Source organism: Lissotriton vulgaris, chromosome 4_1 (genome assembly GCF_964263255.1).
Source record: "Lissotriton vulgaris chromosome 4_1, aLisVul1.2, whole genome shotgun sequence".
NCBI classification, from domain to species: domain Eukaryota; kingdom Metazoa; phylum Chordata; class Amphibia; order Caudata; family Salamandridae; genus Lissotriton; species Lissotriton vulgaris.
Window position 1 is genome coordinate 1,605,678,224 of NC_141691.1, and position 21,259 is coordinate 1,605,699,482.

The window sequence follows — 21,259 nt, forward strand, 5'->3', positions numbered from 1 at the left end:
ATGCATCTGTTATTCGCAGAAGTCAGACTTCTAAATACAATCCCAGAATCCTGGAGAGGGTCGACGATTGTCCCCATATATAAAAAAGGTGACAAAATGGACCCAAACAATTATCGTCTAGTAGCCCTCATTGATAATGAGGCAAAATAATTTGCGGGGACTATCTTGGAGGAGATTGTGTCATGGGCGGATTTAAATCAGGTCATACCACTGAACCAGACCGGTTTCCGTAAAAATACAGGAACAGCTACAAATATCCTGGCTATTTCTCTAATGATTGATGCAGCAAAAACAAAAAAACTGCCGCTGCACATGTGCTACATTGATTTTAGTGCGGCGTTTGATAATACATGGAATGTAATGAAATTGCGGACTTCTTCATATCCAAAGTTGAAACCATCTACAACACTTTGTCCTCTTTCCCCTCCAAGCCTCCTCCCGGTCCCTCCACCTTTGACCCTTTGAGCCCGTCACCTCAGCAAACTCAGATCTCAAACTGGCCCTTGTTAGATCCCATCTCACTACCTACTCACATGAAGAAGGTCAACTCGGGCTCCCCCCGGACCCAATCCCCATGAACATCCTCCGCCAGCTCTCTACCGAGGCTCTACTAGTTATCCAAGAGCTCCTGAACTCCTCACTGCGGGAATCTATAGTCCCGGAGGAATGGAAAAGAGCCCAGGTGGTACCACTCCTGAAAAAACCCCAAGATACTCGCCAATTTTCGGCCCATTTCGCGGCTCCCCATGGCCTCAAAAATCCTGGAGAGGCATGTCAACATCCACCTTTCCTCTCACGCGGAGACCACAGGCTTCCTACATCCGTCCCAGTCAGGATTTCGCCCCCACTATTCTACTGAAACTACCCTTTTGGGGGTTACTGAGAACCTACGTTCCCGCCTCGACCAGGGTGAGACTGCGGCACTTATTCTTCTAGACTTAAGCGCCGCATTCGACACGGTCTCACACCCCATCCTTCTGTGAGCCCCGAGAAGGGTTGGAGTGACCGCCCTGCCCTTGCCTGGCTGGTTTCGTTTTTGACTAAACGTACTTTTCAGGTTGTCTCTTCCGGTTCCTCCTCCTCTGTCCGCTCATCTGCGTATGGCGTCCCGCAGGTGTCCTCACTGAGCCCTATGCTCTTTAATATCTTCGTGAGACCCCTGGCTACCATCGTGGAAGACGCTGGCCTATCCCTCTACTCATACGCAGATGATACCCAGATCCTCTTCTCCCTCTCCTCAGCCGCAGTAAATGCCCCATCCGCCCTTAAACTTGGACTCAGCCGAGTGCCTGAATGGATGCAGACTAACCTCTTGAAGCTGAATGGAGATAAGACGGAGGTGCTCATTCTGGGCAAGCAGAAACATCTCTGGAGCCCTGTGCACTGGCCTCCAGAAATGGGCCCTCAACCTCTCCCAGTGACCCAGGTTCGCAACCTTGGCTTTGTCCTGGATGATTCGCTTTCGATGCGACACCAAGTGGTTAAGGTGGCTGCCACATGTTTTTCCATCCTGGGCTGGCTTAGAAAGATATTATGGAGGCTACCAGTAGGGACCAGGCGCTCAGTGGTCCACGCCTTAATCACCTCCCGCCTGGATTACGGCAATGTACTGTATCTCGGAGTCACGTTGGAGCTTCAGAGAAGGCTTCAACTAGTACAGAATTCAGCTGCTCGCCTCCTATGCAAGGTCCAATGGAGATCCCCAATCTCCCCTGCTCTTAGAGACCTTCATTGGCTCTGCATTGCCAATCGTGTCAAATTCAAGGCCCTCTGCTTCATGCACAAAATCAAGCAAGGGTCAGCCCCAGTTTACCTCCAGGCCCTTGAGCAACAATACTCTCCTTCCTGCCACCTTAGATCATCTGGCCAAGGCAATTTCCAAATTCCACGCTTCAAACTAATGAGAATGGGCGGGCGCGCCTTCTCCTGCGCTGCCCCCAGGCTATGGAACTCCCTCCTGGCGTCATTGAAACTGGAACCATCTTTGCTGAAATTCCGCAGAGAACTTAAGACCTTGCTCTTCTCTCAATAACACCTGCGATGCGCAAATCACTGCATTCTTTTGCGCCGGGAGACCTTTTGTGGGTAGCTGCACGCCCTATAAATTTAAATACAAATACAAAATAACATTGAGATAGAGACAGACTCTGGGGGAAACTGGCACAATGGGGAATACCGCAGCCAACATTAAGCATGCTGAAGCTTCTTCACTCTGATACCTGGATGCAGGTGAAGTTAGGAGGCGGCACACATCTGTCATCTAAAGTCTGTACCACCAAAGGACTCAAGCAAAAGGTGCGTGCTTGCCCCAATATTGTTCAATCTGTACATGGCAGATCTATCAGGCATACTAAACACATGTAACTCCCACTCCCCGAGGCTGGGAGGGAAATCTCTGAGTAACCTTCTGTACGCAGATGATGTTGTGCTACTGAGCCATACCTACATCGGCCTCCAGCAGCTACTGAATCAAATGCATAGGTATGCCACGGAGAACAAACTAAAAATAAATTTGAGCAAAACACGCACCATGTCGATAAACATACACAAAAAGCTTCAGAAGTCTTGGACATTGGGCGGCCAAAAAATAGAGCATGCATCCGTCTACAAATATCTGGGAGTCATCTTTGACCGAGACGGTTCATTCTCACAGCAAAAGCAGGAAGCAAATAGGAGAGGGTCTTGTATTGCCGCCACATTAAAAAGCATAGCCAACCAACTGACGGGACCAATTCTGACTACTTATCTGAAAGTCATCCAGGCTAAGTTATTACCTTTTCGGGAGAGACTCCAAGAACCTGGACATAATCCAGACAAAAGCCTACAGAACAATGTTCTCGCTCCCGTCCTACACATCGCCCGCCCAACTTAGGATGGAATTTGGATTACAAAAACAAACTCTTGCAAGACAGGGTGCTTATATTATCTGCTGCCACAAACTCCGTTCTGCTACTACTAACACTCTAAACTTGGCAAGATATCCAAAGCAGGGACGGATCTCAGGCAAGAACTTATCTGAAGGTAGCCTTGGGGGCCACTAACCTATCAGCGATCTGGGACATGCAACTCCGGCATAATGCGTTTAAAAAATTGGTTTGGAAACCCGTCAAATCCCTTTCACTATTAGAGGACAAAGAGACATTTGCCAAAATAAATCATGCATGGATGATTTTAAACTCATAAAAATCCCTGACACCACAATCATACTTCAGTCAGGGCTACCACAAGGCAACAAAACTGAAGTTCTTGAAACACAGACTAGGGGTCTTGCCCATTAGAGAGCATTTTCCACCATGGCTCGGGAGCAATGGCCATGATGCCTGTATCTTTTGCGACACAGAGAAGGGTGACATACTTCATATGACCTGCCTCTGCCAAGAGCTGCAGCCAGCCCGCCAACAGCTCTTAAAGGACCAGCTCAAGCAGATAGGTACTCGCACCAGAAGGCAAGCGGTGCTGGCTTGCCTGAACCCTGCAAACATGAAACTGAACTGCAGATGTGTAAAGTTCCTTGCGATAATCGAGCAAAAACTGTTAAAAAACAATCCGAACATTGACACAGGAAATATATAGACGCTAATCAGAACTCAAGGAAACATGCTCTACTGCCTTAAGAGAAATTTTCCTGCCCATTAGATTGGGCATTTTATTATATACTCTTTTAATGATGACTTAATGAATCAATTTTCTTATGGCATTTTAAAACCCTTTTGTAAAATGTTTGCATTGGTTTTAATTAACTATGCATAATAAATGTACCTTACCTTACCTTACCCTGCCCTTGACCTCTCATGGTTATGACTTTCTTGATCAAGCAAAAAGGAGACAGAACCTCTAGGAGGGCCTATATTTCTTTCAACATTGAATATATCCTAAATGATTAGTCAAAAGATGCCAAAGAGAGATCTTTGAAATATTATTCAAACATGGAAAATTTTTATTAGACTATTTTGTCATTTTTGTAAAAAAATTTTAAAGACTCATATATAAAAAATACATTGCATTATCATTTCACAAATCAACATTTTACATACATTTGGTGATAGTCCTATCATATCCCTCTAGTAGCAATTGATCCTATTGATCAGAGACACAGAGACACACATTCATCACACAATATCAAAATACAATAATGGACATACCTAACATAAACAGCTAAGCAAAATTATACAAGACATTAACTGACATAAGTGGTAGCTCTAAGGTGTATTTGAGAGGGTACGTATAGGAACCTAGATGGAGTGGTTCTGTTGGTTATGATGTACTTGACCAAAACGTATCCAAGACAGGGGTGTTGGGCCGACGTACGTTTCGGTGGAAAGCCACCTTCCTCAGGGCCAGAAACAAAAAGACTAACAGGCAAGTGACACAAAATCTTTAAAATATGAGGGCAACATTCAAAATTCTGAAAAAACAGAGAATGGGAAAAATATAAGTATCATGAACTCTTTTACTTTTTACATTTTTACATCTTAGTTTTTGGCATCATGTAAATACACACATTTGCTTTACATATTTTAGGAGTTTGCTGAAAGCTCATAGCTAGCTAGCACTTTTGCTAAGTATGGTTAGGTAGACCTAAGAACATGGTTAGTCCACATAGTAAGAAGATAGAAGGAGAAGAAGAAATCAGAACCGATGAGCCCACTAGGTCTAGAGCACCTAGAGTGATTGGCAAAATGCCTAAAGCATGCAGTGCTTTTAGGGTCTGTGGTAGTGCGCTGTTAACCTTATTTGAGAAATATATATATACACATAAGTATAGGGGTTACCTATGATTTGAAGAGGCTGCATATATAAATGTTTACGTTCTGGCTGGACTTTTTTGGAGTGTGTGCTGAAAATTAGAGTACAGAGAATTTCTGTAGTTTTGTGGGCCAAAGGGTGTTATATTAATAATGCTGGTTTAATTTGTTGTCAATTACCTCAGAATGAGAGGCCCATGCCTCGAGGTTTCCTTAATTTTTTAGAGCCACCCGGGGCGTTTTCTCAGGGCAGTGAGGTAGTTTCTGTATAGATGCAAAAAAATTAAGGTGAACAGTGGGCTGGAACCGTGCTAAACGTAAAATTATACTAAATTGTGGTTGACTTTCTTGATCTCCTTATATCTATCCTCCCATCTTCCTTGTCCTTTCCTTGCTTCTCCCATCCGGTCTATGGCTTCTATTTCATCCTACAATTGACTCTCTTCCTCTCCTGCCCTTTTATTCCTCTCCTTTGTTTTGTCTATCTCCGGCCTTTGGTTGTCTTATGCTTTTCCTTTTTCTCTGTCTCTCTATCCCTCTGTGTTGTCTCTTCCCCACCAGTCCGTCTCTTTAATTCCTATCTCCTTCTGACCTCAAACTCTCTCTCTTATCTGTCTGTGATGACCTCTTACTCTTTCCATTGATGATCTTTTGCCTGTTAGTTGTCTTTCCCTCTTGTCTTTGCAGTTTTTCACTCTCATTTTTACTTTCTTACACAAACTCTTTGTAATTTGTTTATTTATTTATAAGGTTTATTTATTTATAAGGATACAAGTGTATCTCAATCTCACACACACATTGGGCAGTCTGTGGTGTCCTGCCATTTTTCCACTGGTTGTTTTCTCCTTCCTCACCTCTGTTGTAGTTCTTCCTTTCCCTGCTCGTCCCACTTCCTTTTTTACAGTCTCTTTCTATTTCTTTCGCACTCTGCCTGGTGTGTTTTACTCAACTCTCTCTTAATAGCCTGCGTTTCTCTCTCTCTTTCTCCCTGTGTCTATCGCTCACGTAGGTCTGGGATCTCTCTCTCTTTTCTCTGATTATTCTTTCACATTCCTCTTTTTCTCACCTTTCTTTTTTTCTTCTTCCTTACTCAGCTGTCTCTTAGTCGTCTGACTTCGGCCTCTCTCTCATACTCTCTTTTCTCTGTATTCTTCGTAGTCTTTCCTCTGCCATTGCTCTTTCGCTGGTGGAGACCACTCTCTTTCGTGCGCAGATGAACAGAGTTGCCCCTTTCCACCACGGCTCCCTATAATTTAATAATTGATGAAAACAATGTTGCAAGATATTGTTTTTTCCGTCTCACCGCTGACACACCTCACAGAGGCCGGCCCAGCCAGGAAAGAACAGTAGGTGGCTGTTGTCTAGTATTCCAGATGGCAGTGGCACTCCTTGGTTGGTTGAGGGGCCCCCTCCAGTAGGGGACCCAAGACACGCCCACACTACGTGGGCTGCGTTGTTACACTGTTGTTTCTGAACATGAAGAAGGTCCTGTGTAATCTGTAGGAGAGGGTGAGTGGTGCACCAGTGTGAGTGCAGGGTAAGGATGTCTAAGCGAGAAGGGTGGAACGTTTGCAGTGTTAGGGCACGGAGAAGAATGTGCCTGAGTGCAGGCTGAGCAGTGTGCCCATGCCACTGCAGGACAAGCAGTATGTAACGGTGCAGAGTGAGTGGTGTGCACATGTCAGTGCAGGGTTCAGCCAAATTAAAGACACATTTCAAGCAAGCAGGAGTAAAAATATATAGTATTTTATTAAACACTCACTGCAGATTTGGTGCTGTGTCTGGTTCTCCTTTCCAGGCACTGTAGTTCTGTGTGTGGAATTTTAAAATTATGTTTATAGAACATTTTATTCGCATTTTAAAGTAAAACAATGAGACAAAGATATGTAGAGTTAATATCCAAATGTAGCAGATCCAAACAAGACAAGATAATCACATAAAACATTTGTGTACAGGCCATAAGGATTATTCTCGTCCCTCACTCTCACTCAACCCCTACCAATCCACGATTAAGCCCCGAGCCCTTCAAATCACAGAGGTACACACTATATCGTACAGGGACTCGGACTGTTCAGGACAGACTACACCCATATTCCAAAACCTAGACTATCTGAGGTAAAGCCAGTAGAGGTACTTCAGCTGTATGAATCAAAATTGGGCTGCAACGTCAGCCTCTCTTGGCAATTCAAGTGCTTCACTCCAGTCGTCGCCCGTAAGGGAGCCTAGATCTTGAGCCCAGATCTTGAGTCTGAGCTGAGTGTAGTCAGGGGAAGCAGTCAGGGTGTTATGGCAAGAGTTTACTATATGTGAGAGAGTTTGCAATCTACTGGCTCACCTAGCAGTACCTGTGCCTCCAGTGGACTATACTCCCGGAAGTTCTCCCAACAAGAAACATATGGTAAGAGAGCATGCTGGAGTTGCAAGTATCCGTAAAACTGCCCTCGATGAAGGGCATACTGTGCCTGCAGCAAAGCAAAAGATTTGATTGTGGTCCCATTTATGATATCCCATAAACATGAAATGTCAGTAAGGTCCTAACTTTTGAAACCTTGAAGCTCTACCTGCTGTAGCCAGCTCTCGTTTCAAAAGAAGATCTCCCAAGTCAAGTGCCATGACCAGCTCTGAGCCTTAAGCCTATATCCCCAGACCTTAAATACCAGTGATGTTGCAGAGGAAATAGACAGAGGGGGCAACTCTGCCTACAAAATGTGTGAAATCTGTGTGCCCTTGCATTTCTCTGACTAGTAGGTTGGATCTTCCAGTTTACCAGAAAACTAGAATGACCAGTTTTGAGGCTCTGCAGTAAGAGACAATGTCAGGTGTGCTTAGTCCACCCTCAAAAGGCCTATGGTTCAAGACAAATCTCCGTAGCACTGCATTAAAATGAGTGAAAAAGGTGGTGGGTACTGGTTATGGGAAATTCTGGAGCTGGTGTAATAGACATGGGAGCCCAGTCAGCTTAAAAATCGCCGACCTACCCATGGAAGAGAGGGGGTGCATCGTCTAGAACTCAAAATCTTTAGTTAATTTATCTAGTTGAGGCTGCAGGCTTTCACCGCAAGCTCGTTGACCATTTTTAGTTATGTAAATCCCCAGATATCTTCAGTCCCCAATGAGCGTTAGAGGGTCACCCACCCAGGACACAGAATGAGGTTTCTCAGTGATTGAGCAGCTTGAGGCATGGTTCCTCCCTACTACAGTAAGGCTGGACTTGCTTGACCCCCTACAAATAACAGGCCGTCCCAAGACAGGAAATGTACCCCAAGACGCAACATAGCAAGACCCACTGTGCCTGACCCCGTAATGGGCGCCACTCTCCCTATCATTCAAGACAATCTAAAAGAAAGAAAGTCACAAATAAAGCTCCCACCAGTAGGACAGCCTCCTGGACTCGCAAGTCAACTGCTCCTGCTCCCAAGCGCACAGGAGCACAGGTCTGAAGCGACCCTGCGAGGGCCACTCTGAGGTCACTAAAGTGCCTGATACCATGATGGCCATCCTATGTTGAATGTACCGACCTTTTCTGACTACCCATAGGGAGCCATGAAGATCTCGCCTAAACTAAACTAAGACTGGCCGCACGATGGCCTCGGTCTAATGCTCCGGACGTCGCAACAATAACTCACAGGTTGGTGTTGGCAGCTTCTTGGTGCAATTCCCCTAATTGGCTAACAAGGGCTAGGTTCGGCCACAAGAGGGTCTCGATCCTTTGCCCCTCAAACATTCCCAGGGTCTCACATGATAGTTTAGGTAGCCTCTAGATGCCCGTCCACCAAATGCCCACCCAGGCCCCAATCTCAGGATCACAGTCTCATCTCTGCAGAGACGTCCCTGCCACCCAGAGAAAATACCCTTTACATTTCAGGCCCACTTCCCTAGAGCCCAACTTATCACAGACACTCTTACCTGGTCCTAAAGAAGCCCCACACCGCCCACAACACTAGACCCTTCCAACACACACCGTAAGGAACCCGCCTTCCTCAGAACCCAGATAAAATGCCTCCGGCCACACCTTTGGTTGCCGCACCTCGACCACCGAATTACCTAAAACCCTTTGGGTCGAACTCCTTCGCGATTTCTTTCCCTCCCAACCTCTTAAGGAAAGCGAAGAGACTCTTCAAACATAGACTGATCAGACAGCACCATGAAACACTATTCGTAGATACCTTCCACTGCCCCTCCAAAGGGAAGTTAATAACGGAGCTCATCTTCCACACTCAAAGACCTGACAAGTGGATCACAATCCTCAAATCACACCTTCACTTCTCCAAAACTACCACCACATCCCATAGCAGCAAACTGACAACCTCGCTACCGAATCACCTGACGCTGAGTGGTAACACCTCCATAACCATCTACTCGAATGGCACTGTCCTGATACAGGCTAATAATGATAACCTCTGGGCCTTCGACTCCCTCTTCCTCTTGCTAAAAAAGGTACCCTTGCCCACCACGCGACCTGGCCAGACCCCTCACTGCCCCCCAGCGAGCCTTCTCCTTCAGGTGAGGTACCAGACCCTTCATGCGTCCTCTCCGGGAACCATCCCTCCCCCGCGAGCCACCCCCGCAACTCTACATCTCCGAATAACGATCCCATCCCCCCCAGCGGTAGACCCTTCCACCCCTGCTTCCTCTCTCATCCTAACCAGTCATCCCGGAGCGAACACTACCCCAAGCTCAGTTTCCCCCTGACCCTTCCCAGCCTTCAGGCCACACAAGACCTAATCCTCGGCTTGAGCCATTACGCCTCCTACCTATGACCCCGCCCAGTGGCAAACAAGATAGCCCCTTCCCCAACAGTCATCCTGACAAACCTTTAAAGCAGTGGCCTCCGCAACTCAGGCATCCAAAGGACGATGTGACAACTTCGCCACATTTTTCAACGACAAAATCGCAAAGATCGATCTCTCACTTGGCTCCAATCTCACTCCTTCCACTGAGATCCAGGCAGCTGGAATCATCGACAGCGCTTCCTTGAATCCTCCTAAACACTGGTCTTCCTTCACTCCCATTCAAGAAGAAGAGATAATCTCCAACGCAAAACTCTCATCCCACGCCCTTGATCACCTACCCCCTCAACTAACCAAACACTTGAAGCTCGTCCTAGTTCCAGTTTGGTTCAAGATCATTAACAGCTCACTTAGATCAGGAGTCGTACCAGATTGCCTCAAAGTCGGTCAAGTCACACCCCTGCTGAAAAAGCCAGGACTAGATACAGAGGATTTGAATAACTTTAGACCTGTCTCGAACTTACCTCTTCTGTCCAAAATCATGGAAAGATGTGTACTTCCTCAACTGACCCAACACTTTGGACAACATCAACCTTCTAGATCCCCATCAATCCGAATTCAGAAAAGGCTGCAGCACCGAAACTGCAATCCTCAATGTCATAGATCACCTACACAAGTCACTTGAATTGGACCAATGCTGTCTTCTCATCCCCCTGGACCTATCGGCTGCATACGATACAGTCAATAACAAGTTTCTCCTCAAGGTTCTACAAAAAAGGGCTGGTCTTGAAGAGACTGTCCTCCTCTGGTTCTCCTCCTTCCTCCACAACCGATCACAAAGAATAAAAATTTTAAATTTTGAATCCGACCTCCACCCTGTTACTAGGGGTGTTCCACAAGGATAAGTGCTCTCCCCTCAGCTTTTCAACATCTACATCGAACCCCTCACCTCCATTGAGGACCTCCAGAGACTCAACGTCACGCTCAGAGAGGTGCAACAGTGGCTCTCAAGTAACCACCTGAAACTCAGTCAAGAGAAAACGGAAATACTCCTCATCTCCAACAAAGACGAAAACCCCCAAATTGCCGAATGGCTCAAAGCTATCAACACCCTCAATGGCAATATCACACTGGCGCACTCAGTAAAATCTCTAGGTATCACCCTAGACCGGAAACTGGACATTAAAAATCATATTACAAGATCCACTAAAAGCGCCTTTCTCAACTTGAGACTACTGTACAAAATAAAACCCTTCCTCCCGCCCAAGGACCTTCAACAAGCCACCCAAGTACTGGTGCTCTCCAGAATAGACTACGAGATGGCAGCCCTGACCGGCACTGCAAAATCCCACCTCCCACCCCTGAAAACAACCTTCAATGCAGCACCCAGAATGGTTACCGGAACGAAAAAATTCAAACACATCTCCCCTGCACTCAGAGAACTTAAATGGTTCCCAATTGAGCTACGAGCAAGCTTCAGAACTGCCTGCCTCACGTACAAAGCCCTCCACACAGGCAAACCAGAATACCTAGCCTCCAAACTCAAAAGAGCCGGCCAGTCCAGGAACCTCAGAAGTTCCAATACTCTTCTACTCGTCCCGCTAAAAACTAGCAAACAAAAAACGGCGACGAGGTCATTTGCTGGAAACCCTACCAAAATCTGGAACTTCATCCCCCCACACATCTAAACGATCCCCTTGTTTCCAAAATTAAAAAACCTGCTCAAAATCCTCTTTCTGGATCATTCTCAAGCGAGCAGATGGGAGCTAAGGAAGTACTTTAACCGGCACCCCCTCTAACTTTAACTAGGTGACCAATGTCACTGATTCGGATCTAGAAAACTTCCCAGAGACTCGTATTGTTGGGACAAGAAACCCTTTAGACTTTCGACCCAAAGACTGTGGACTACCTTGTTACACTACTAAGTCACCTCCATTGAAACTCTGCTTTTATCTTCCTGTGCAATATGACAGTGGTGCAGTGACAATTGCTCTATGTCTCTGTAAAAGAATGTATTATGTATTCTATGTCTGCATGCTCAAGTACCTTTACTACTTATATGTCCATTTCGCTATGTTCCCCTATATTCTCTGTACTGCCCATTTGCACATAAGTTACTTGTTATGAAGCGCTCTGATGCCCTCGGGTCCAGCTAGCGCTATACAAAACTACTCATAATAAATAAATAAATAAATTGTATTGATTTGAAATCCAGAGTAATCCCCAAAAATATGCAGAATCTGGAGGGCTTGGGGACCTGAATTTTATTTTCAAGAGAATCTTCATATTCATTTTTTACTATTCCACATAACATCATTTAGGAGCTGGATTGAGCATCTTCCAACTTATAAGTTACTTTTCCATCTCAAGCTTGGTGACTGGTCTTGCGCTGTAAAATTAAATAGAAATAAAAAATTGATTATTTTATATTTCACCATGCAGGTGAGACTGCTGTTTAAATACTCCTTATTTGCCACACAAATATTGACCAAGCAAAGCCAACAGTATTTTACATATATGACAAATAAAAAAAGACTCTGCCAAGATTTCCATTACCATACACAGGACTTATTATTAGGGGTCGGCATAATTTGCGAAATTCAGTGTAGCGTAATCATGCAGAATTACCTGAGAATTCTACCCATTACAACTTCGGCGGATGACATCCTTTCCAACTTACTACTGAAAAACAATGCCTCCTGGTATAATTTTTTTCTTATGACTGAGCTCGAAGTCTTTATTATCATTGCTAAACTAAAGCCGACCTCGCACACCAAAGACCCACTCCCTTCTAACCTAGTTCATAACCTTAACCACATCATAGCCCCTTGTTGGACAAAAATCATTAACACCTTTTTTGCCACTGGATGCGTCCAGACTCCCTCCAACATGGACAAATCACTCCCATTCTTAAAAACTTTACTGCTGGCCCCAATGATCCCAACAATCTCCGCCCTATCTCTAACCTCCCACTTCCTGCTAAAGCCCTTGAGAAATGTGCATTACTTCAACTGGACAACCACAAAGGCAAATTTAACTTACCGGACTCATTTCAATCAGGTTTCAGGAAAGGCTGTAGTACAGAAACCGTCATGCTGAACATTGTGGATGACATTCACAGTTCCCTATCCTCCTCAACCTCTCTGCAGCTTTCGTTATAGTCAACCATTCTTCTTTACTTAATTCACTTACAGCTAGCTTTGGCCTTAATGTTCCTCCAGCGCAGAACACAACTAATAAAAATCAATGTCTGACTTTCAAAACCTACCCCTGTCTCCCTGGGGGTCCACCAGGGCTCAATTCTCTCCCGCTCTTTTTTCAACCTCTTTATGGAACCCCTTATTCTCATTTTGAAACAAGCTGAAATCAACTATCAACTCTATGCTGATGACACCCAGCTTTACTATATGATCAAATCCCATTCTGATGCACTTCATTTAAACAATATCCTGAGCAAGATCCAATTTTGGATCTATTCCAACCATTTTAAACTGAACCCTAATAAAACGGAAATAATTATTTTCTCTCCTAAAAAAACCGTCTCCCCCATCCAAGGCTGGATCTCAGACCTCAATGCCTTCAATTGTCTGCTCACCTTATCTGACTCGCTGAAATACCTAGGTTTCACTCTTTACAAAAACCTTGCTCTGAAGGACCGCAGAAATAACGCAGCCAAATGAGCACTTTTCACTCTCCGACACCTCAAGAAAATCAAACCCTTCATTCCTCTAGACAACTTCAAATGGGTTGTCCAATCACTAGTCCGCTCTAAATTTGACTAAGGCAACACTATCCTCACCAGAACCCCTAATGTACATTTTGCCCCCCTTAGAGCTGTGCTCAACTTGCCGACCAGGCTCATTACTGGTTAACGATTTGACCACATATCGCCTGCCCTCAAACCCCTAAACTGGCTGGCCATCGAAGGAAGATGCTTTTATAGGACTGCCTGCATCACTTACAAAGCTCTTCACTAACAAACCCCGTCATACCTAACAAACAAACTCAAAAAAGCGGGCTGCTCCAGACTGATGAGAAGCACTACTGCGCTCCTCCTTGTCCCCCGCTACTAAAAAAATAAAAAAACATCCAATCTCGCTTCTTCTCCGAAAATGTCCTGAACATATGGAATGCCCTACTGAGGGACATGCGCTGCAATACCTCCTACCTCAGCTTTAAAAAAAGACCTAAAATATCACCTTCTCAACAAATATAGGAATCTATAATCACTCCTTTGACCTTGCTTTCTGTTTCCCCTGCATTGGCTATCTTTCATTCTACCTGGCTCTCCCTTCACTCTCCCTTTTTACACATCCTCTTGTTTACCCTGACCTTATCTTCTATTTGCTCTCTACCCCCTATTCCTACCCGTGCCCCCTAACTCTACAATTTGTTCTTCCCTGTCGATACTCTCTTCTCTGCTCTGAGTCGTTACCTCCATTTTATTATTTAGATGTATATAAACTGTGAACCAACCATAATTTTGCCCCACTTAATGAGAGATGTACGTGCTTGTTTTGTATGTCCTGAACAATTGCTTTTATTACTGCTTCTGCTCACGTAAAGCGCTCTCATACCTCCGGGTCTAGCCAGCGCTATATATAAAACCTTTCAAATAAATAAATAAGTACATACATTCTCAGCTATTCACACCACTATTCTGAGTACGATGACGGTTCCTTATTTGTCCTCGATTCTTTCCTGTTCTTTCCTGTGCTTTACCTTTTAGAACGGAACCCTGACCGTCTGTTAGGCACCCGACGTTCTCCCCCACCATCCACGTGGCACACCCTTTGGATTCCATCTTGATTGGGCCCTGAAGAAGCTGGAGGCTTCATTTAAGCCCTTCACCGAAACTTGCGTCGGAACTGTTTTGGACAGGAACCACGCAGTGGTACATGTAAAGAAGTAGAGGAAGTTGAATTGTCTAAATGTGTTCTTCACTTACTCCCTTCGTGGATATATTAATTCAGTGTTACCGACCAAAAGAATATGTATATGGCAATGCTTGAGTACTAGTTTACCGATTTAAATATTATGGTGCTCCTGGCAACACCTGTAAGGAAAATTAGTCTAAAGCATTATACTTTTTTACCCAGACATTAGGATGTACATGATACCACTATTATTTTCATTTGTGGTCCCTGACTATATATATGCATGTTTTATTGGTAGGCTTTCACAGTATGATAGATGTATGAGTGCGATTTTGGTAATGAGATTGCTGGCTGATATGATAATGTTTTAAGTTATTATTTTGCCGTGTTTCAATTCAACTGGGGGTATTTCACTAGTTATATCAATGTTTCTTTTGGGTGCATTTTGGAAACAAAACTTTGATCATGTTATTTGATTTGTTCTATTATACATGTAAAACATTACAAAAATGTATCAATATATTTATTGATTGCTTTACTTTGAATAAAATATATTTTTGTACTAGCTATCTTTGCTAGTTTCTTATTTTGGAGTTATCTTCAGATGTTTGAGATATTTAGTGTATTGTTTCCCCGCTTGAGATATCGGTTTGACCATTTAGAGACACTTCTGCGCTCAGTCTCTATTGTAGGCAGGTGACACCTTCTCCCTTCCTGTGTAGGGTTTTACTTATAGTCAGTAGCGCGGGATACCAGACTCTCCGTACCCAGTCTGGAGCTACAAGGATGACTTGGACACGGTTGTTACTGATCATCTTGAGAACTTTGAGCAGGAGTGGTATTGGTGGAAAGGCGTACTGGAGGCCTGAGCTCCATTCAAGACGAAAAGCGTCTCCGAGCGGCATGGCCTTGGAAACTCCATTGCGCAAAACAGCTGATATTGCACGTTCTCGACAGAGGCGAACACATCTAACCAAGGCTCTCCCCACTGTTGAAAGAGATCTTCGGCCAACTCCGGATGGAGACACCATTCATGATCCACTAGGCATTGATGGCTGAGTTCGTCTGCCCTGGTGTTCAGCGAACCTGCCAGGTGTTGAACCACAAGGAAAATACCCTTTTGTTCTAGCCATGTCCAGAGATATAGGGCCTCTTGATAAAGGGTCCACAACCCCAGCCCTAGATAGCGGAAGGCTGGCACCCCAGATCACTGCAGATGAGCTGCAACCACCACCATCACCTTGGTGAACACCCGAGGAGTGCTAGAAAGCCGGAATAGCAACTACAGTTTACTTCTGGCCCTGGAACCATCTCTATGGCTCCTTTGGCGAGAGGTGTTACGAAACGTGAGGGGTCCCCCCTGCAAAGTACATGGAGGGGCACCCCATGTTCTGGACCCAATCATGAGCTCTCAGTCCTCGGGTCAGCCGCCCGTGCACATTACAAATGGGCCCTTCTTGTGCTCGGGCCCCCTGCACTATGCTATGCCACTGCCCTTGGCCAAGAGAGCAATGGCTTCCTTGTGGAGTCAGGCGTGAGATGGTGGCATGGAAGGAGGGTAGTCTCGAAGGGGAGGGAGTAGCCCCTTTTCACAATTTGCAAGACCCACCGGTCACTGTTATGGACTACCAGGGGGGATAGTGAAGGCGCCGCCAACTAGATGCCTATGGTGGTAAAGGGGCAGACTAGGACTGCTTGGAGACGGCAGCTGCCAGGGGGGAGGAGGTATGGGGGAGGGGGGGGATTGTGGACGGTCAAACTGCTGGCTACCTGACCCGTGAGGTCTGTGCGCACCGTGCCCTCATTCACGCAGAGCCTGGGAAGCATGCGCGGACGGTGGTCTAAAGGGTATGGGTGGTTGAAATCCCCTTCCATAGCCACAAAAGGCAGACTGGGGGTGACCTGGGGCGGCTGAGAGGCCCAAAGACTTGGCCGTAGCCCTCAAGTCCTTAGATCACTCCAGGGCTGAGTCTGCCTTGTCTCTTAAAAGATGGGCGCCATCGAAGGGCATGTCTTTAAGGGAGGCTTGGACATCCCCTGAAAGTCAGTCCTCCTAAAGCAGGAGTGGCATTTCAGGGCTAACGTCAATGAAACCGATCTGCTCAGTGAGTTGCTTGTGTCCAATCCACAACGAATTGTGAACTTTGCTACATCTTTCCTGTAACAACAGCTTGAGGGAATACGGCCTGGGCCTTCTCCGGGTTCTGTCGCAGCACTTGTGCAACCGAATCCCACAGAGTGTGGGAGTAACGGTCCAAAAGGCATGCAGCGTTCACAGACCGCAATACTAGGCTGGCAGGAGAGAATATTTTCTTCCCAAAAGAGTCCAGCCTTTTTGAGTCCCTGTCCGGGGGAGCCGTAGGGAATGTCCCCAAAGCAGTCGAGGCATGGACCACCAAGCTCTCAGTGGTAAGGTGTTGGGTGAGAAAATGTGGGTTCCCAGGGGCAGGCTGATGCAAGCAGGCTATTATCCTTTTCACAGTAGCCCCTGTGTTGAGTTTGCATCAGGTCCCTAACAGGATGTCAGTGAGAGCCTCATTGAACAGGACTAGAGGTTCAGATAAGGGTGCTCCATCTTGCAGCACTTCTGTCAAGATGTTGGTCTTGACTGCCACCGAAGGCAACTGTAGGTCAAGGACCTCAACTGCCCCTGCACCACCCTTGTGCATGAGGCTCCCTCCTCCGTAGCCACGGTAGGGGAAGAAAGCGTACCGGTATCTGAAGAAGTATCCAGCCCAATTGTTCCTCAGTCCAGTCCATGTTAGGGTCTTCTATTTAGGGCTGGATTTCTTCAAGGTCCAGTGAACCGTCCCATGCCTCCCTGAGTCCTAGCCAATGGGAACAGGAGTCAGGCTTTGATTTAGAAATCAAAGGTCCTGCCGGCGTCGGGCAACGCCCATCTGACTCCGTGTTGGAGTCGGGGATCGCAATGGGGATGGTGCCGCTGGTGGGTGCTGGCGGCGCTGGGAGCGTTATCAGGACAGTCGCCGGGGAAGGTCAAGATGCATGACCTTGCTAATTCCGGATCCAGGAATGAACCCCTGGGAGCCCACTGGGGTTGGAACCACCAGCACAGAATAAAATGGGGACCCCTCTGGGCTCCGTAGAACCATGCTTTGAGTGCTAATGCTACCTCATCCCATTGGCCAACAATGCTCTTTTTCCTGTGCCTCTTGACTGAGAGTTCCAAGGACTTCGAATGGGACTTCGGGCTCCGTAAATGATCCTAGAACCTTCCCCTTCGATTTTCGTGGAGTCGCGATCCTGGATCGCTAGCAGCTGCAGACACAGCACCCTCAAAGCCTTTGGGGCCAAGGCCTGGCAATCGGGGCAGGACTTGGTGTTGTAGTCACGCTCCAAGCACCACAGACAGATGAGGTGCAGGTCCATCTCGGACATTGGTCATTGACATGCGCCACAAGGCTTACAATCTGGCTTATGACTGATGACATCTCAACATACCAGGAGGTAATACCTCAAAAACAGTTGACAAAATGTCAAAACAATTCTGTCAAAAAATTACAGAGAGGTACCTCTTCTCGGATCAGCACTGGCTAGCACAGATGAAAACGAGTTACTTACCTGTAACTTCAGATATCCAGCATTGGTATCTTTCATAGATTCACATGCTTCAATCATCCCGTCGAGGTGGGAGTCTCACTGTAAAAATAAATATAAATATAAATATATATATATATATATATATATATATATATATATATATATATATATATATATATATATATATATATTTATGTATATATATATATATATATATATATATATATATACACATATATACAGCAGTAGTAAAAACATATAATAGGCTATAATAGACTGCACAGGCACTGCAGTAGCCCATCCTTGTCCTTTTGTAAAAAGAACCAATGTTGAAACACAGCCAATCAGGCTCTAGCACCCGCTAGAACACTCCATAGAGAGGCAAGTCCCTCAGATTTTCTAGCACAAGTGACAGCAAGTAATATACCAGCAAGAAGGGAAGCCTCTACAGCAGAGGTCTTCAAACTTTTTTAGGTTGATCCCCCCCAGCTAAATTTTTTTAGATGTTGGGCCCCCCCACCACCTGACAAAAATTCCTGGACTTGACCGCCACGCGCACATTCCGGGCATATTCAGCGAATAACATTCAATACAATAAGAGTGTTTAGTAAACTGCAGGTTTGGGAGTGGGTGTGGTGAAATGACAGAGGCTTATTGCACAGCTCAAAACACCACTTTCCAAGATAAAATGGTGTGAATTGTTTTTACTAGGATGCTTTGTTTTATACATGACATGGATTAATAATAACACCACCAACATAAATGTGACAGGTGTGCCTGTTTTTCAGAGATGGTCAATCTGTGGATGGATTTTTGCTTCTGCCATCCTCAGGTTGTGCTCCACATCCAGTCTTGAACGGTACTTAGTCTTTAATACCGCAAGTGCTGAGAACCCAATCTCACATAAATAGGACGAGCTGAAAGGCAAGAGAGTTTTGATAGCAGTTTCTCCCAAAGTGAGGGTTGAGTAGTGTGCTCGTGTGACTGCAGGGTGAGGTACAGGGTGAACAGCGCAAGTGCATTGTGAGTGCAGAGTGATCACTGTGAGTGGAGGGTAAGTAGGTGAATGGTGTGAGAACAAGGTGATCAGTGGGAGTGCAGGGTGAGCGGGTGAATGGTGTGAGTGCATGGTGATCAGTATGAGCACATTGTGATCGCTGTGAGTGCAGAGTGATCACTGTGAGTGGAGGGTAAGTGGGTGAATGATGTGAGTGCATCGGGATCAGTGTGAGTGCTGGGTGAGAGTGAAGGGTGAGAATGAGGAGTGAGTGGTCTGAATGCAGGGTGAATTCCCAGACACTTGAAGTAACTCAGCAGGTTATTGACGGCAGCGTAGGGTTTCAAATGTATTAAACTATTGCTATTATGGCAGTAACCAGGGATCAGGGTGGAGGAAATAAATAATGTGCTGATCCCTCAACAAACTTCCAGTCTTATAACTAGGGTTGCCAGCTCATTATTTTGATGTCACAGATAGTATAAAAATAAGCAGTCACCTAAAGCTGTATTTTCAGCACTTGTCTGTGCATACTTTGAACAGCAAATATAAATAGAAAGAACTTTTAATTGTTTTCTAGAGCTGCATGAATGATCCATGACTGATAATAAAAGGAAACAAAGATAGAAAAATCACATTACAAATGAATCAACAAAAAGAAGGGGGGACCGGGAGCTCGTTAACATTACAAATGAATACATACTTCTTATTTATAACCATATTCAGCAATTTGCAAGCTGTTTAAACAACACATGGCTGGCTGGCATTTTGCTGGAATTGGAAATACGCAACGCGAACACTGTATACAAGATGGCCGCGCCCATGTACGACCGCATGGGTAATTTCACGGGAGACGCGCTGAAAAAAACCCCACGAATATGCAAAAATAAAAAAAATTCGCAAATTCGCGGATTTTGTGAACCGCAAATGCGCTTTCGCGCGAGTTTGCAAATTTCGCCCATACTTAATCTTAAAGGTGAGCCCCCATCCTTCGAGAAAAGCATCCGTAGTGAGGACGAACTTTGGTGTTTCAGAAAGGAAAGTTAGCCCTGTCGAGAGATTGCTGGAGCGCTGCCACCAGAGCGGAGTTGTTGTCACAACTGGAGCTATCCTTACCCGTTAATGAACTATCCGGTCACCTGAAGCCATTGTCTAGTTCTATTTCTATAGGTCTCATTCTGAGACAAGAGTAAGGTACCATTAGGATTGCAGAAGACAACTTTCCAAGAAAAGATTTTATCAGCTGCACAGGAGCAAACTTTCTTCCTCTGAACTTTGGTGCCAGAGAAATTAGTTGCGATTGCCTTTCTGTGGACAAGAATGCCTTGTCTTGGATAGTGTCCCAAACTGCCCTTAGAAATTGCGTCCTTTGAGACGGATGTAGAACTGACTTTTGAAAATTGAGACACAGTCCAGGGATTGAAACATTTGAAGGCAAATTGACGTTGCTCTTGAGGCATGTCGAAAAGACAGTGCTTTTACTAACCAGTCGTCTAGGTAAGGGAACAGCTGCAGGCCCTGCAGCCTGAGATGAGCAGCAAGTGGAGTTAGACATTTTGTAAAAGCTCTTGGAGCTAACCTCAGACCAAAAGGGAGAACTCTGAACTAAAAATGAGTACCTTCCACAGTGAAACGGAGAAACGTTCGATGTTTGGGATGGATGGGGAACTAGAAATATGCATCCTGAAGATCTAGTATCGTCATGAAATCTGCATGATTGAGGAGCTGCAGAATTTCCTGTACAGTGACCATACGGAATTACTTTTTCTGCAGATATTTGTTTAATCTTCATAGGTCTATAATTGGCCTCCACTCTCCCGATTTTTTCTTTATCAGAAAGAAACGGGAATAAAAACCTTTTCCCACTTGGAAGTGGGGCACTCTTTCTATAGCTCATTTTTGGAGCGTAATTGTGGCTTCTTTTTTCAGGAGATTGAGATGAGGCGGAGGCTTTTTTAGAGGTGGATGGGGCAGAGAGATCTTTACAAATTCTAGCGTATGACCAAATTTTACTATATCCAGGACCCATTTGTCTGAAGTTATTTTCTTCCAATGGTGGACATGTAGGGAAATATTTGTAGTCCTGGGGTTGAAGCGTGGCTGAAATGTTGCAGTAACTGCAGAGGTGTCACTACTTTCTAGTATTGTCTCTGCCCTGCGGGGGCTGTTTTCTCCTGTTTTGCTGTCTGGAGTAGGCGGCAGCGGGGGGGCTCTATATGATTGTTGCTTTTGATGGCCTTATCAATATTGATAAGTCTGGGGCTGGTATTTTTGGAAGCTCCCACGAAAGGAGTATGCCCCTCTGCCACCGGCACCTCAAAAAAAGTGTTTTCCTGTACTAAAGTGTAC

The 21,259-nt window shown here is 45.4% G+C and overlaps 1 protein-coding gene across 1 annotated transcript in view; it reads right to left on the reverse strand.

The window, feature by feature from the left end:
- Positions 1-11,724: 11,724 nt before the first annotated feature.
- LACTB2 (lactamase beta 2) overlaps positions 11,725-21,259 on the reverse strand; it is a 191,315-nt gene continuing 181,780 nt past the window's right edge. The window contains exon 7 of the mRNA XM_086965862.1: positions 11,725-11,864. Coding sequence (XP_086821988.1) covers positions 11,821-11,864 — 44 coding nt within the window. The 3' untranslated portion in view covers positions 11,725-11,820. The remainder of the gene's footprint in view (positions 11,865-21,259) is intronic.